The following is a 16,835-nucleotide window of genomic DNA, read 5'->3' on the forward strand; positions in this document are numbered from 1 at the left end:
GAAGAGTGAAATAGAGAAAATGTTTTAACAAAGTTGAATAAGTTAAGAAGAGGATTGTTATAGCATTAGGTATGGTATATGTTAGCATTAGTATTAAGAATAGATAAAATAATAAATATGGCTCTAATTTGTAATTGTTATTTGCACAAAGTATATGTACCCAGGCGACACACTGCTTAATGGAAGGTGATGTTTGCATTAAAATGAAATTTAAAAATTATTAATTTTTTTTCTAGCTATACCAGGAGTATCAAATTCAATTTAATTGAGGGCCACATCAGGGCTGTGGTTGACTTAGGGGGGGCGGGGGGGGCAACTGGGTGGGCATGGCCAGCTTGATGCCACTCCCCAAACTGCTGGCATGTTTCCTCTTTCGCACTGGGTAGACCGGGCCAAAACGACGCAGTCCGGCCCTTACATTTTCCAGGATGGCCCTGTGGGCCAGATCCAACCACATCACAGGCCAAATCCAGCCCAGAGGCCTTGAGTTTGACCCCCCTGAGCTATATCATCCAAACACTGGAGGCTTTTGGGAAGGCTTTCTAGCCTGCTATAAGAGAAAGTTATTCCCTCCTGCCTTTACTCCACCTGCATATACAAAATTGACAACCTTGTGACACAGAATGGTGGACTGAGCTAGCAGGGACTTTCCCATATTCTTATGACTTCTTGGAATGAGGCATTGGCCCAGGATCTGCTGCAAACGGCCCCTTTCCTGCTCCTGCAGACTGGCATTTTGTGCAATCTGAGTTGCTGGCAGACTATCACAGCTAAGCTGCACACAGGAGGAACGGCAGAGGTGTAAAATTCAGCAGTCCTTTTAAAATTTTGCCTACACATTTTTTCTTTTCTTCTACAGAGAAAGCTATTTCTCTCTTACAGCAGGTGGGGATATGTCCTTGAAAGTCTCAAAAGTTTAAGATAAAGGTAAAGTTTCCTCCGCACATACGTGCTAGTCATTCCCGACTCTAGGGTGCTCATCTCTGTTTCAAAGCCGAAGAGCCAGCACTGTCTGAAGACATCTCTGTGGTCATGTGGCCGGCATGACTCAATGCTGAAGGCGCACAGAACACTGTTACCTTCCCACCAAAGGTGGTTCCTATTTTTCTACTTGCATTTTCACATGTTTTCGAACTGCTAGGTTGGCAGAAGCTGGGACAAGTAATGGGAGCTCACTCCGTTATGCAGTGCTAGGGATTCAAACCACCAAATTGCTGAACTTTCTGATTGACAAGCTCAGCGTCTTAGCCATTGAGCCACTGAATCCTTTTTCAAAAATTTACATGCCCTTAAATTGGACAGAAGAGTCATTTGGGTGTAGTGGTTGAATCATCAGACTAGAAACTGGGAGACTGTGAGTTCTAGTCCTGCAATAGGCATACCACTTCTGAAAAAACCTTGCCAAAAAAACTGCAGTGACTCCTCCAGGCTGTCTCCAAGAATCAGAAATGATTGAATGGAAGGGGGAAAAATAGACAACCTAAATGAAGTGCATTAAACAGTTACATCTTAATATGCCTATGAGTTAAAGGTAAGAATGATATCTTCATATATTATAAGCCAAAGATAGGAATTATAAAAGAGAAACGGGTAGGGTTCAACAGGGGAAAAAACGCAAATTGCCTCTGTATCAAAAGATTCTATAACTCCTTCTATTCTGAAATTCCAGGCAGAAATTTTGCCGATCAAAGCTGCATTCCACATACCTTCTCCTATTAATGAGGGGCTTGGAGCTGTACAATTATTCATCCCTTTTCCCCTCTCTTAACAGCTGAGCAGAGGCGTTCTCTCGGCAAAGACTACCATCCCCTCTGCCTGAAGTGCCACCACTGCAAACGGCAGCTCACTCCTGGCCAGCATGCTGAGGTACAGAGAAAACCATTCCATCTGTCTCCCTCCGTAACTTGTGATACCCTGACAGCAATCTCCCCTGAGAGAGGGCTCCACTTTCAAAGGCTGCCTGGGATTGGTTTGCTTGCGAATATCGCTTTCATCTTTTGACTTGGAGAGAGGGAAAGGGCAGGAATATACATAGGCTAGAGTTAACTTAAATCCAGCAGAATGGAACGTGTGTGTGCAGTGGTGTGTGTGTGTGTGTGTGTGTGTGTGTGTGTGTGTGAGAGAGAGAGAGAGAGAGAGAGAGAGAGAGAGAGAGAGAGAGAGAGAGAGAGAGAGAGAGAGAGAGAGAGAGAGAGAGAGAGAGAGAGACAGGGAGACACAGAGACAGAGAGAGAGGAACATATTGCAAAGGAAACCTCGGTTTGTTTATATCTCTACATACCAGTGGTGAAATTCATTTTTTTAACTACCGGTTCTGTGGGCGTGGCTTGGTGGGCGTGGCAAGGGAAGGATACTGCAAAATCTCCATTCCCTCCCCACTCTGGGGCCAGTCAGAGGTGGTATTTGCCTGCTCTCCAAACTACTCAAATTTTCCACTACTAATTCTCCAGAACCTGCTGAATTTCACCCCTGCTACATACACTGCATCTTCATGTATGTCACCCAGAGACTCAGTCAGTTTTAGTCAAGATGCCATGTTTTCTGGAGAGATTTCTCTTTCAGTCATTTGCATATGAGAAAGTGTGGTGAGATGTAAGCCTTGTTCCCCCTTAGGTAGCTCTCAGGCTCTCTGTTTCTTTTGGATTTTGGAAGGCAACTGGATGTCTAGAGAACTATGGCAACTCCCCATGTTTTGTCCAATTCATTCCTTCATAGAGCTCCCCCGTCCCCTGTGATTCATGTCGCTTAGTTATGGCTCAGTGGGCAGGTGGACTCTGTGATGGAATGTAGATTGCACTTGATTACACGGAGAAAGAGACTAATTACAGTAAAGGCCTACCAAGCTTGACAGCAGAGGGAGGACTTGAAATAGCTCCACTTCTGCATCCAATCGCTCTGCAATGACAAATAACAGAATGCCATAAAAACCAGGTAAAGATACCCTCAAGTTAGTCAACCCCAGGTGACTAAATGGACACATCCATACAGTTCCTTGATAGTAATAGGCACATGGTTTGCCTTTTTCCTGTTGTTGTTTAGAAACTGCCATCTGACTACAATTCTGAGGTTTTCTAATGGTCTCTATCCAAGTACTAATGCTTACCTGCTTACTTGCACTGATGATTTGGGAAATGAAACATCTGCAAGGAAACAACCATGCTCAGAGACCACTAAGGACACCTCAATCTTGCTTACCTTCCAAACCCAGACAAGGTTGGACTTCCACATCACCTCAATGGAATATAACAATAATAAATGGAAAAGATGCCTGGGATAAGGACAGATAGTTCCATGCTGCCTCTAGCAAGAGAGGCATTTGCACCCACGAAAACCTTAATGTCTTCCTCTTAAATTATCCTGTTGGGTTAAGACACAGTTATTGGAACTGGCACAAGTTAGTGATAATACTATGTTGTTTTCAATGGTGCTAAGTTGGAGCCAATGATGCAGAAGTTTCAATGCAGCAGCAGTAAATTATCTCTTATTGGTTTGTCAGAAAAGAGGCCAGAGCCAAGAAACAACATCATTCCATTTCAGGAAAGGGAACTGTGAAGGATTGACTCCTTCTGTAGGGTAACAGGAAAGGAGAATCGATTCCAATGTACTTCCTTTTAGGGTGAATTCAAAGCATCAAATTAAGCTTACTGTCACTGTAAAGTGGTTTCCTTAAGAATATCTGATCCAGTTTGCAGCATTAAATCAAGTTTTCTGCCTGGGATGCATGAACAATTCACAGAATATAAAATGGCCCTGACACAGCAAGAGGAGAAAGAAGTATCATCTCAGCCACATTTAAAATACTTTGGGAAGAGAAGCAAAAATATGCGCATTGAGCACAAAGTTGCAAGACCCACTTCCTGAAATTTACTTTTCACAGCCTTCCCTTAAGTCTTTTTTCTTCATTGGAAAAGCTCTAAACCTATGTTCCTCAAACTTGGTGAACTTAAGACATGGGGACTTCAACTGCCAGATTTTCCTCAGCCAACATGCTGGCTAGGGAATTCTGGAAGTTGAATTCCCCATGTCTTAAAGTTGCCAGATTTGAGAAACCGTGGTTTAATTCTAATATTGATATTATTCATGGACTCATAGCACATCTATTTGGAAGGCCTGAAAATGCAAAGGTGCACCCTTTGATCTCTTCCTTTATTTCCTTACTGTAGACTATTTAAGTCTGTTGATACTGTTAGTCCAAGTTTGGGTAAACAGTGACTATCAATAAAGGAGAATATTTGTAGCTCAGGGTTGAAATGTGGGGTCCTTAGAGCTCCCTGAACTTGGTTGTTTTCTTACCCAAACTAGGTAACATCATCAGTGCTAGTAGTGATCCAAGCAATTTATAAATGTCTCTGAAGAGAATTTAGCTTATTTTGGGATGCTGATAGATAGCCCTTTGCCATCTTGGTTGCTTCACTGGTTATACCTTGGACTTTTTGATTTGCTCATGAGATTGACTCCTTTGAAGTTGTTGGTTTATATGGAGAGTATCTTTTCTACTTTTGATGGAGGTTCCCCTAATGCAAATATCAGTTTCAGAGGAGGGATTTTCACTAAGATTGCAGTGAGGAAGGAAAGGGTTAAATTCATATGATATGATCCTGTTAATTATGAATGCGTACGCTGCAATGGGGCCCGGCGTCCACCATGTGAATGCGCGCAGCAGGCACACAGCACACACATGCGTACTTACCACCTGCGATGCTCCAGGTGCTCGGCGCCGTACGCTCTTTGCGCAAAAGCCCCGATTGGCTCAAAAAGCAGTAAGGAGAGGGGGTGGGCCCTCCGGAGCACCATACTGGAATGGTACCTGGGCCATGCCACCCAGCAACCTGGCAGCCCAGTGGTGGGTTGTATCCCACCACAGGGCCACGCCAGTGGTGGGATTCAAATAATTTAACAACCGGTTCTCTGCCCTAATGACCAGCTGGGTAGGTGGGCTTGGTGGGCATGTGACTGGGTGGGCATGGCCAACTCAATGTCATGTCAATGGGCGCTTCGCTTCAGCTGTTACAATGTAGCAAGGGTTAACGGGAGAGGCAGTTTCTCTAAGCAGGACAACAAAGATCATGCTAGAAACAACAGCAGAATGTTTCCTTCCTGCCTTCCTTATAGGATTAGCCCTGGAAAGTGGGAAAAAATAAATTGAGATTTCTTCCAACAACCGGTTCTCCGAACTGCTTAGAAAGTTAACAACCGGTTCTCCTGAATAGGTGCAAACTGGCTGAATCCCACCACTGGGCCATGCGCACCCAGCAACCGGGCAGCGAAGCTGTTGCTAAATTTTTTGAATTTTGCCTCACCTGTCAGATCAAACTGGCTGGGTAGATATCACTATGGAGAGATGACGTGGTAAATAAATCTTCCTCAAGGCAATCTGGTTTCCAAATGAAACACAGGAACCGTTCCTCTTCCATTGCAGCGACATGGAACTAAGTTGGCTTAGTTGCCAGACAAAATTGATTCTGTTGATCATCAGCATGATCATGAAGGGATATGAAGGCTGGGAAAAGGCACATTCAGACTGGTAAGATTTGTTACTGTAATCCTATAATAAATCTATTATTAGCAATTATAACTTTGATTTCCTTCTATGGCCTACTTTGAAGGACTGATATCAGCCTTGCCAGTCTGAACATACCGCTCCCCACCCTGCCTTTATCCCAAGGAGAACTAGGGAGGGTCAAGCCTGAGGTATTTTCTCAAATTATATTTCTGCTTCGGACTGGGATTTATCTTATCTGACCAATGTCTTGCCTTGGCTACTTCCTCCTGTCCCTCAAGGTTACTCTCACAACCCCTTACAATCATCAACCCAGTACTGTTGAGATTGTGAACAGTACTTTTCCTTCATCAATAAGAAATTTCAGCATTTGCAAGTAGTGTAGATGATGGTAAGACTTTAACTCAAGATTCAGTCTTGGTTAGCATTTTATAAATTAAGCACTACATTCTACCAGCACCAACACAATTTCTCTGGGCAAAACATACCCGGGTGCTAATAGTTGCTCCAGTGCATTTCAGCCTAGAAGAATAGGTTATCCTGAATGGGCAAAAAGGATGGGGCTGAACTGGCAATGACTTTAACATTGTGCTAATCTCAGAGTAAACCCTCCTAATAAAGAGAAAATAAAATCCAAAACTAAAGTACAACTCCAAACTCTCAGTCATAACTGTTTGAACTCTCTACATGGGATTTCTTACTAAGTTCTCTGCTTTTATCCTGTTTCCCCATGTAACAACAGCCATGTGTTTTACTCTGCATGATCACACCCACATCTTTGCCAGAATTTAAATCTCCTTAACAAGAACATTTGGGGGAGGCATAATGGCAGATCTCCTCTATCCCCCACATGGAAATGGTTTTAGACTGAAGGTACATTGCAGGAATTTGTGAAAATGTTAATAATAAGAAATGGTAGAAAGGGGTGTCTTGCTAATTTATTGATTGGGGTTCTTTTTTTCAAAACACTCAAATATGTTGGACTGGCACATATGTTTAATTTTCCATTAGCACCTGATTTAAGGAAAATAGACTTGAAAGAGAAAATAAAACTTGGGTGGACTTCAAAGTGTCTGGAATAGGAGGATTCAGTTTAAACTTCCAAGCATCTTTTGGCAAGTATATGAGTAATTCAGAGGAAAAACATTCAAGTAGTGTCTGCTAGAAAAATGTGCATTATAGCGTACACAGTCTCTTTGCAGAGTTTTTGTTTTGTTTTGTTTAAAAAGAGAAACCTTCATACTGCTGTAGAAATAAAATGGAAATGTGGAACGGTGAGAAACTGACTTGACAAATGTATCCATCCTACTCAGGTTGAGCAGATGGATAGCAAGTGTGTGCATGGATAATACTAGTACCAATCTTTCTTGCCAGAACTCCAGCAGGAGCATCTCTTACATCACAGACAGTGTTTGTTCCAGATTCAGACTGATTCATACTCTCTTTCTGCCTTCATGTGGCAATTTTGCTTTTAGCCCAGTGGGATGTGATATAAATTCCAATGATTTGGAATACTTATGATCAGGATCCTATTGTCTATCCTCAGATATTATGCACTATCAGCATGCGGTACAACAGCCTCCATGAGATTAACAGTCCATGAATATCTTTAATAAATATGCAACAATGGATCCTGTAAGAGGCGCGGAGGCTCAGTGGCTTAATGATGTTGGAGTTGATTTCTGCTCCAGAGATTCAAGTCCTAGCATTGGGTGGTACATCACTCATTTCAGCTTCCGTCCACCTAAGCATATTCTATGCAAGTAGATAAACTGTTACCATTTGGGGGGGGAATGAGTTGGTGCTCTGTGCTGGTAGTCAGTTTCCTGCCCTCTGAACCTTCCTGGTTGTATGTAATGTATGGAATTATCAGATATGGATCAGCTTGGATTCAAAATAATCCAAGCTCAAAATGGCTCTGGGGAGGGAGGGAACCTTGGATGACACTATAGGAAGAGCCCCTTGTCTTTTTTTCTGGTGCAAAGCCATAGAAATAGAATAGAAATAGAAATTTAATTTGTTAGCCACACCCTCTCCGCAAGGGACTCGGGGCGGCGTACAATAAAATATACATACATACATATAAACATAAAAATACACCATCACGCCCTCTTGTGATGAACCATGGGAAGCATGCGAGTGTTTCCTTCAATGGAGCTAGTACCTTGGCAGCCAAACTACTACTCTGAAATTGCTAATGTAACAATGCCATATGATGATGATGATGATGATGATGATGATGATGATGATGATGATGATAGTAATAGTAATAGTAATAATAGATCTTGTTTCTTGTCTTCTTTCACAGCATGATGACAAGCCTTATTGCACCCATTGTTATCTTCAGCGTTTTGGACCAAGAGGTAAATTTAAGACCTGGAAACCTGTGAGGGAGAGCCATATAAATGTACACATGCAAGCCCATTTTTCACCGATCTGAAATGGGCAAGTGGGGGAGGCATGAAGACAGGTGCAATCGTGCTCCTGCTCTTAAGTAATCACTTATATCCATGCCTAAGTTATTCATGCCACATCAGTTTGTGACATGCCACTTGTGGATCTTCTAAGCTCTTATGTCTGATTAGTTGCATGCAAATGAAAATTGAATCAGGACAAATCTGAGGACTCTATGAAGGTAACTCAGTGTCAAGAGAGGCATCATTTGGATTGCCTTACAGAATTTATTGGAGGGCATGTTATGAATGATGTAACCTACTTCAGGTGACTGGATTACTGGATCCAATCCCACCGTGGGTTGGAAAGAAAGTAACCTGCAGCAAACTGTTCAGTATTATCAGACCATCCAAACTATACTGATTTCATAGAACTTTACTTTAAAGGTCTGCAGCATCTGGGTAGCTCTAATTCTGTCACTTCAGCAACAGTTCTGCTGGTAACAATGAAAAGTCTTTTTAATCTACAGAAGATAAGATAAATCATTCCTACCTTTACTTCGGCATGGTCTAACGCCTTCCTTTTTCTGTACAGAGAACTTGTGATGAAAAGGTGAGAACAAAGGAGCTGCTAATTCTCTGTTCTTCATACAGATTATGGAGCTGCTGTTTTACTTAGCAAGCTCTTTCCAAACTTGAGATATGTAGAACACAATATGCTGCTTTCCAGCTGCATTGTTGCGAAGCCTAGTCCTCAATCTCTCTTTCCATTGCTTAGGATCCATTGTATGAAGAAAAATAGTCCAACAAATTAGTAGCGGCAAAGAAAGCTTATTTGAAAGACTGACAGATCCTTTTCAGAGTGTATTCTTAGCTTCTTCCAGAGTGGCAAATTTGGCATTTGATCAATCGAGTCAATTTCGTTTTACTGTGCTGAAGTAAACAGAGTTGAATTTTAGAAACCTTTACAAGAATAAGAAGAAAGTTGAATATTCAACTTTTCTAAATTCAAAATAAAAATTCTAGTTTATGCCCTTAAGTATAAGATCAAAGTTTGGTTATTATAATTTTTCCAAATCTGTTATACAATAGAATGGAACAGAACAGAATGGAATGGAATGCAGGATGGCATGAGGTGATGTGGGGTGGAATGGCGTGGAGAGTGGAGTGGATTGTAGAGAGTAGAGCGTGGAGAGCAGAGTGGGGTGGGGTGGGGTGGGTAGAGTAGGATAGGATAGGATACGGTAGGATAGGATAGCTTTATTTGGCCAAGTGTGATTAGATTGTTTTAGATTCTTTAGATTTGCCTGTTTTAGATTGTAAATCCATTAAAGAAGCAATCTCTCAACTTGATCTTTATAAATCACAGCTAAAAGATGTTTTTATATAAATGTATCAGTAATACCCACAATTAGTTATTATGCTAGTGGATGGCCTTTCCAGAAATTCTGAAATTTACCTAAAAATTCTATTTATCTGGTTTGTTTATTCCTTTGCTCCCACCCTCAATGTTATTTAACAATTCCTAATTATTTAAGGAAAGTGTGACTACCTTTACTGTCTAATTTTTTTTCTGGGCTCCCATTTTGCCTTTTCTTGTCATGCTGGCTTCTAAGATCCTTAGTCTTGTTTCTCTTAACATTATTTTTCTACAGCACCTATCAACTATGATACATTTAAAAATAGCATTAAGGTCAAGTCATGCTAACCATTCTATCTTTGAGATACGGTCAGTGAATAGAAACAATTTGGTTATTGAGCCACAGGTTCCTGAGTGAGTCTTCTCCCTGTCACCACTCAGGGTCAATTCAGCGTATTATGAATGTTCTCTTACAATGGCAATTTAAGCAGGCCATACATAAGAGAGTTTGGGAAATCTCATAGGTTTGGTAGTGAATATAGTTTACATGTGTATGGGGGGAGTACCTTTTATCACAGTAGGTTGGCTAGATTCTAGGCTGCAAAAATCCATCTTGAGGTCAAGAACGTGCAATCTTTCAAGATCTCCAAATGACTTCATCCAGCTAATTGTTGTAAAAATCAGTTGGGCAGAGAGAAAAACCAACCTTAAGGAAATGTCCAAGTAGAATGCAAACATTCTAGTAATCCAGTGAATTCTATCCTGACATCATATTTTCAGAACTTTAAGAAATGTTTGGTTTTTTTTTTTTCATCTGAATGCAGCTTAAATATTTGTAGTCTCTTCTTCTCCCTCTTCCTCCCTCAAGCATATCTTGAGATTCAAACAGTGGGAAAAAGTTCTGTTACCATATGACTTTTCCATCTCTGGTCTCCTAGAACGGTTTCTTTTAATGTCTTACCTGATGAGATTAAAAATACCAAACATTTGCATATTTTTCATGGGTCTTAAATTAGCTAAATTGAGAAAATATCCTCATGCACATTTTAAATCTTAAAGTAGTGTGTGGTGTTTCCCTCAGATGATATGAATAATAGTGGGTTGACAAGTTTATTTAACCTTGGTTTGCTTAATTGGACACAATGGCTTGTTCCACTCACTGTACTAAACCCATAGAAACTTCTTACATTTTGATTTAGTATCAAAGTATTCCTTTGTGCATGGCAGTACTATTGAAAATATGGTTACCGGATCTGGGCTACAAAAATGCAGATGATCAACACATGACAATAAAGTTTCCTGTCCTCTTCCATGTAGTGGTCATTTGGCTTTTTGGAACCCAGATCTAGACGTTTTAGCCAAGAACTGCAGTTTTGTCTTCTCTCTCTTCTCTCTGCAAATGCAGTTGATGAAAGAAATATGCATTAGGATAAGTTTTTCTTCTTGAGATCATAATATTTCCTTGGAAAAGTCTTTGTGCATGTAAAAACAAGGTGTAGATTGTTTGGAACAGGTCAGTTGCAACTTGTTTTCTTTGTTTAATTCAATTAAATTGCATTGTATTCATACATAGAAATACACACGCGCACACACATATATTCCAATAAAGTTTGATTTTATGTATCCCTTGTGAGATTAAACTAGCTTTGAAAAGTAAGAATAAAGGAGAACTAATAGCTTTAATCATATGCTTCTACACTATAGGACCAGAAGCTTGTTATTATTATTATTTTCACTTTTCCCTGTTAATTGCCAATATTATATTTTGCAAACTTTCTGCAACAGTGAGCCAGTGTAATTTCCTAGAAAGGATAAATTTTGATAAAAAGATTAAAGAAAGTGATACAGATTAGGTTTCTGGTGCAGCATCCTTCCTGCCATGTGTCTATATTTTAATTGTCTAACTTCTTTCTTTCTTTCTTTCTTTCTTTCTTTCTTTCTTTCTTTCTTTCTTTCTTTCTTTCTTTCTTTCTTATCACATTTTGGAACCCGTCCATCTCTCTCACAGAGGAACTCTAGGCTGCATACAAGAACGTATTAAACCATAAAAACCTCACCTAAAAATTACAAATTTAAAAAAGATGCAAGAATGATTAAAATGCTGTTAAAAATAGTTAAAAGGCAAAGAGTGGGGGCTTTCAGGGCTAATCTATGAAGGTTAAATACAGGGTTTTTTTTCTTTATCAATCCATCTATACTATCCCTAACATTATTATTATTTTTTTAAGGAGCAAGACCTTCAAGACTGCGTTCATCTTTTGGTGCTTCTTCTTCTTCTTCTTCCCGAGTTCCAGCACAAATCTGAAAATCCAGCTAGATGCCTGGCTTTTGTTATGCTGCAGAAGTAGCATTTTATAAAACAACATGCCAAGTTCACATTTAAAGGACTTTATCGCTTGGTTATAAATATGAGTCCAAATAAGTCAAGACAGTTCCTCAAAGTGTGTTAACGCTACAGCTGCTTCAGATAGCAGCTGTGATAAATACATTTTCAATAGGTTGCTGTTAATATCTGCCAAAAATGTAGGTACTATCTTTTGGTATGTGCAGTGTTTCAATGAACAATTTAGTTCTGCGCCTTTTAGTCAGCATTACGTCTTTTTTCCTTTTCATTCAGAAATGAAGCAAAAAAAAAAAAGTTGAATGCATATCTCTAATGCAGACAAGAGCGAGCAGGATTGGCCCAATTTCACAATCAATCCAGGTAGTCATGGGCATATTCATATATGTGTTGGCAATAGGAAAAATGAATTGAGTTTTCATGTTTGATATATGTTTCATGTTTCATGCAATATTTTCCTAGAGCTTTGAGGTAAACATGAGCAATAAGAACATACTGCAACAAGTTCTCCATTGTCCCTAATTCACATAATTGGCATTCTGTCATTAGCAAGCACTTATGGGAACCATAGGTCTAATCCATGCAATCCTACAGTGTGAGCACTAAGCTCAGCATGGTTTACTTTTGAGAAAATGTACTGCCTTATGCTGTAAAATAATCCTCGGATTTACATATAATGAAACTACATCTCATTATAAAGAACTAATGGCAACCAAGCCACATTTCCAACACAAATAATAATGCACTTTTTTGCAGTTGTTTTCATGTATTACATCAAGAGGCTTCTTAATCGGCCAACCAAGGTAGTATTCCATTGAGAGAGTGGTGTGATTTCTATGTGGAATAGACTTGATATGATTTGACAGCTTTTGAGTTTTGAATTGAGTTTTGATTGATCAATCTATTGTTCACCCCTTTGAGTGTTTAAATTAATAGAAAGCGGGGCATAATTTTATACCAAATAAGGAAATAGTTTGAACAGTTACTGCTCCTTCTGATAACTTCGGAGGGCCCAGAGCTACACGATCACCTTAGGTAAATGAAGAATAAATCTATACTCCTCCAAAAAATATAACTCTTGTCTTTTGTTGGTGTGTGATGGAATCAATTTACTATCATAATTTCCCCCCCACTCATATATTTCAAGATGTTTCTTAGGAACACAAAGAATGACAAGATAAGAAAACCACCACTCAGAAATAATGAGAACTGAAGAGAATGCATAGGTATGGGTATGGATATATGTACATGTACATGTGCATATGTATATAATTGGTTTGAAAAAAATCTTCAATTTAGAAAAATTATACTGGGCAGTGGTGGAGGACAAAATATAAGCAAGTACATGCAGCCTTGTCTCCTAAGGAGTTTAATTTCATGCCCTTCGTTCTGTCCTCTTGAAAATACCATGTCCTTTGAAATATACATCATTCCACATCCACTTTCTCCTTTTACACCTTGCACACTTTTTCCTGCTCACAATCACTTTTTCTAACTCAATATGTCATGTAAGATTGAAAGCAGCTGTCGTGGCCACTGAAATTTGCCCTCCCTTATTCTATTCTTCTTAACTCTTGTTATAAAAAAGCAAAATAGGCCCTGAATTAACTCTATGAACTAAAGGCACCAAGCACTTTGCTATAAAATCTAAACAGCAGAAGGAGAAAATTCTCTTCCTGTGTTTGCAACCTCTAACTAAGCAAATCACTCACGGTTTGACCTTGAGTATATCAGTAACAAATCTCCACGTCTTGCTGAAAATATTGCCTGTATTATTTTTTCAACTGCCCTGTGCTTGCTTCCGTAATAAAATATAAACCACTGGACATGGGAAGAGATTTGGTAGCTTTGGGTAACTGAGTTTGTTCTTGCTCACAAAAAGGGCATATATATTAATGCGATTGCACACATATCAGAGAAAATTCTGAAAAAAAAGAGTATGTTCTTTCTAAACTATAAGCCTGGATTCTCCTTCGTCTAGGAAAAGAATTATAAATACAAGATTGATGATAATAATATCACAAAATACAAAAAAAATATATTTGTTTATTTATTTAGAGGTGTGTTTGTTTGTTTGACTTGTAAGCTGCCCATCTCACGTAAAGGCAACTCTGGGTGACTTTCAAACATTAAAATATTAAAATCCAGCAAAACATTACACAATAAATAACAGTAATAATTTACAACTAAACGTTGGGGAGGAAGGGAACAAGATGCGCACGGGGAGAGGTGGGTGTCTTCTCTTATTCTCTTATTACACCAGCCACCTCCAGGGTGATGCATCCCCACTGGGGGCTCAGGACAAGTGTCAGAACCAAGGCTTCAGACCTTTACAGAAGATCAGAAGAGTGGGAATGTATCTCACCCAGTGGTGGGATTCACTTACCTTCCCTACCAGTTCACAAATGTGAGTGTGTGCACACATTATGTTGGGGTGGGTGGGCAACTGCTACCAGGTCACCTGAACCGGAGAGAGCCAGCTGAATGCCACCAGTGATCTCACCTCTCGGGGCGCTATGATGTTCTAAAGGACAGGAGCCACATAGAAGAAGCTCCTCTTCTGAATCCCACCAGCTGAAATGCCTTGCCTGGTGGATTTTTGCATCAGTTCTTTTACATCCGTTCTTTGTTTTTCAGACCAGTTAGCTAGGGCCTACTTTTTTTCTTTAATGTGTAAAATAAAATATAAAATAAAAGCCAGTGAGTCCAGATTCATACATGATCACAGTGCACACTACCCTAGTTCACTGAAAAAACTCTAGAAAGAGTGCAGAGAAGAGCAACAAAGATGATTAGGGGACTGGAGACTAAAACATATGAAGAACGGTTGCAGGAACTGGGTATGTCTAGCTTAAGAGAAAGAAGGACTAGGGGAGACAAGATAGCAGTGTTCCAATATCTCAGGGGTTGCCCCAAAGAAGAGGGAGTCAAACTATTCTCCAAGGCACCTGAGGGTAGAACAAGAAGCAATGGGTGGAAACTAATCAAGGAGAGAAGCAACTTAGAACTGAGGAGAAACTTCCTGTCAGTTAGAACAATTAATCAGTGGAACAGCTTGCCTCCAGAAGTTGTGAATGCCCCAACACTGGAAGTCTTTAAGAAGATGTTGGATAGCCATCTATGTGAAACGGTATAGGGTTTCCTGCCTAGGCAGGGGGTTGGACTAGAAGACCTCCAAGGTCCCTTCCAACTCTACTATTGTACTGTATTGTATTGTATTGTATAAAATAAGATTGGGTCTTATATTAATTTTTGCTCCAAAAGACGCATTAGGACTTATTTTCTGGTAAGGTCTTTGCCACCAAACCAGGCCAGCAAAAGAAGAGGCCACACTATGAGCAGAACAGGTCTCTTTAATGGAGTCTCAGCTTGGCACGTGGTGAACAATACAAGTAAAAGGATTTCTAGCCAGCATTACTGGCTTCTGCTAGCCTTCCTGTTCCTGGTTGCTCTCTCATTGGCTTGTGTCTGTTCTGACCTAGGCTTCTCCAAAAAGCATGAGGCAGAGTCCTGGTCCCAACAAAACCCCTTTTATTAAACGACTGTGAATTCCTCTCATTCACATTCAGCAAGGCCTGGCAAACAATCTTTCAAAGGAATATTTATGACTACAGACCTTATCTATCTTGGAAAGCTGCCATGTAAATATTTTCCAAATGAGGTGCTGTGCAAGGAAAGACTGGGCACAGAGTCTCTGAGATTCAGGGACAGATCGTCACACTCCTGAAACGGATCTAATGAACAAATGAATTGTTTCCTGCAAAGGTCCTGCAAAGGTCCACTCCCCTTTCACTCCTCTTTTATTGTCTATGGGAGGGGCCAATCACCTTCCACCTGTGACTTTACTCCCAATTTCTGAGTTGTTCTTTTCTCTTGGCAGCTCTGTGCATGCGCACACTGGGAATAGGCTCTAGCTGTTCCTCTACCTCACTGCTGTCTAGCGCCATAGGCACCTGATCACTGCCAGACGGCCTCGGCCTCATCTCTGTCTCCGATGCAGAGCCCTCGTCCAAGCCTTCCCCAGCCTCCAGGACTGGCCTGTGCTCCTCCCCAACCTCCTCACTGTCCGTGAGGGCCACCACATCTTCAGGCCTGGATGACTTCTGAACCAACTGCAGCTGGCTTTCCTTCCTGGCTCCTCTCCCTGCATGAGTCCCATCACCCGACACCTATCTGTGGCCCCAGGCATCCCCCTACGTGTGTGTGGCAACTCCAAAATTGTACGTTGTGGCCACTTCGAATGGCATGCTGTCTCGGACATTGACAGTCTTATTTTGGGGGAAATACAGAACTAAATGCATCCATCTGGCAGGCAATCTTAACTGGGGCTTATTTTGGGTGTAAGGTTTACATTACAAGCATCCTGAAACATCATACTAAGGCTTATTTTCTGGTTAGGTCTTATTTTGGGGGAAATACAATAGATGACTTTTGTAGGACTAAAAAATTGGGAAGTTCCCCTGCACCCATATGTTATATTCAGCTCTCAAATGAAAAGGCAGAAATACCATAAAAAGGAAAAGAGAGAGACAGACGGAAGGAAGGAAGGAAGGAAGGAAGGAAGGAAGGAAGGAAAGAAAGAAAGAAAGAAAGAAAGAAAGAAAGAAAGAAAGAAAGAAAGAAAGAAAGAAAGAAAGAAAGAAAGAAAAAGACAAGATGTTCATTTGAGAATTTCAGAGGTGCTTAATTTTGGAGACTTAAAAATATTGACATGGCTGTGGAGTGAGGAAGATAAATACTAATAAAAACCTAGTCATAATTGGTTTTAAAATGGATGCTTCAAGGTATTGAAAAAGCAGTATGAAATATTAAAGAGATGCTCTTATCTGTTCTGTGACCATATTAGTTAAATTATGGCACATCACATAACTTGTAGGGGAGGAATTATTGGAAGTATTCTTCTACAGTGCGATTCTTCAAGGAGAGACTCTATTATGGTGACACAATAATTTTCTGCAGATAATTTAGCGGAGTGATTAAACGATGTTAATTTTATTTTATTATGGAATAGGTTTGGGGGTTATTCAAGCCACCGGACAGTCTAACAAATCAACCAGAGACAATGGAAGAATAATATAAACAACATATATTTTTATAGGAGAAGCAATAAGGTTATAATCATTGCATTTATATACTTGGATATAGATGGAAAGCACAAGGGACAGGCTATACCTTTTTAAGATGGAATGGGAATTTCTTAGGAATTTTACAATGAGATAGACGTACACTCCATCCTGGACT

The 16,835-nt window shown here is 40.2% G+C and overlaps 1 protein-coding gene across 1 annotated transcript in view; it reads left to right on the plus strand.

Moving 5' to 3' along the window:
- LOC309388008 (cysteine-rich protein 1-like) overlaps positions 1-12,633 on the plus strand; it is a 53,464-nt gene extending 40,831 nt beyond the window's left edge. Inside the window, exons 2-4 of the mRNA XM_081944974.1 lie at positions 1,772-1,866; positions 7,809-7,863; positions 11,482-12,633. Of these exons, the coding sequence (XP_081801100.1) occupies positions 1,772-1,866; positions 7,809-7,863; positions 11,482-11,558 (227 nt within the window). The 3' untranslated portion in view covers positions 11,559-12,633. The remainder of the gene's footprint in view (positions 1-1,771; positions 1,867-7,808; positions 7,864-11,481) is intronic.
- The last annotated feature ends 4,202 nt before the right edge of the window (positions 12,634-16,835 follow it).

The sequence above is a fragment of the Natrix helvetica genome, assembly GCF_964273705.1.
Source record: "Natrix helvetica genome assembly, chromosome: 2".
Taxonomy (NCBI): domain Eukaryota; kingdom Metazoa; phylum Chordata; class Lepidosauria; order Squamata; family Natricidae; genus Natrix; species Natrix helvetica.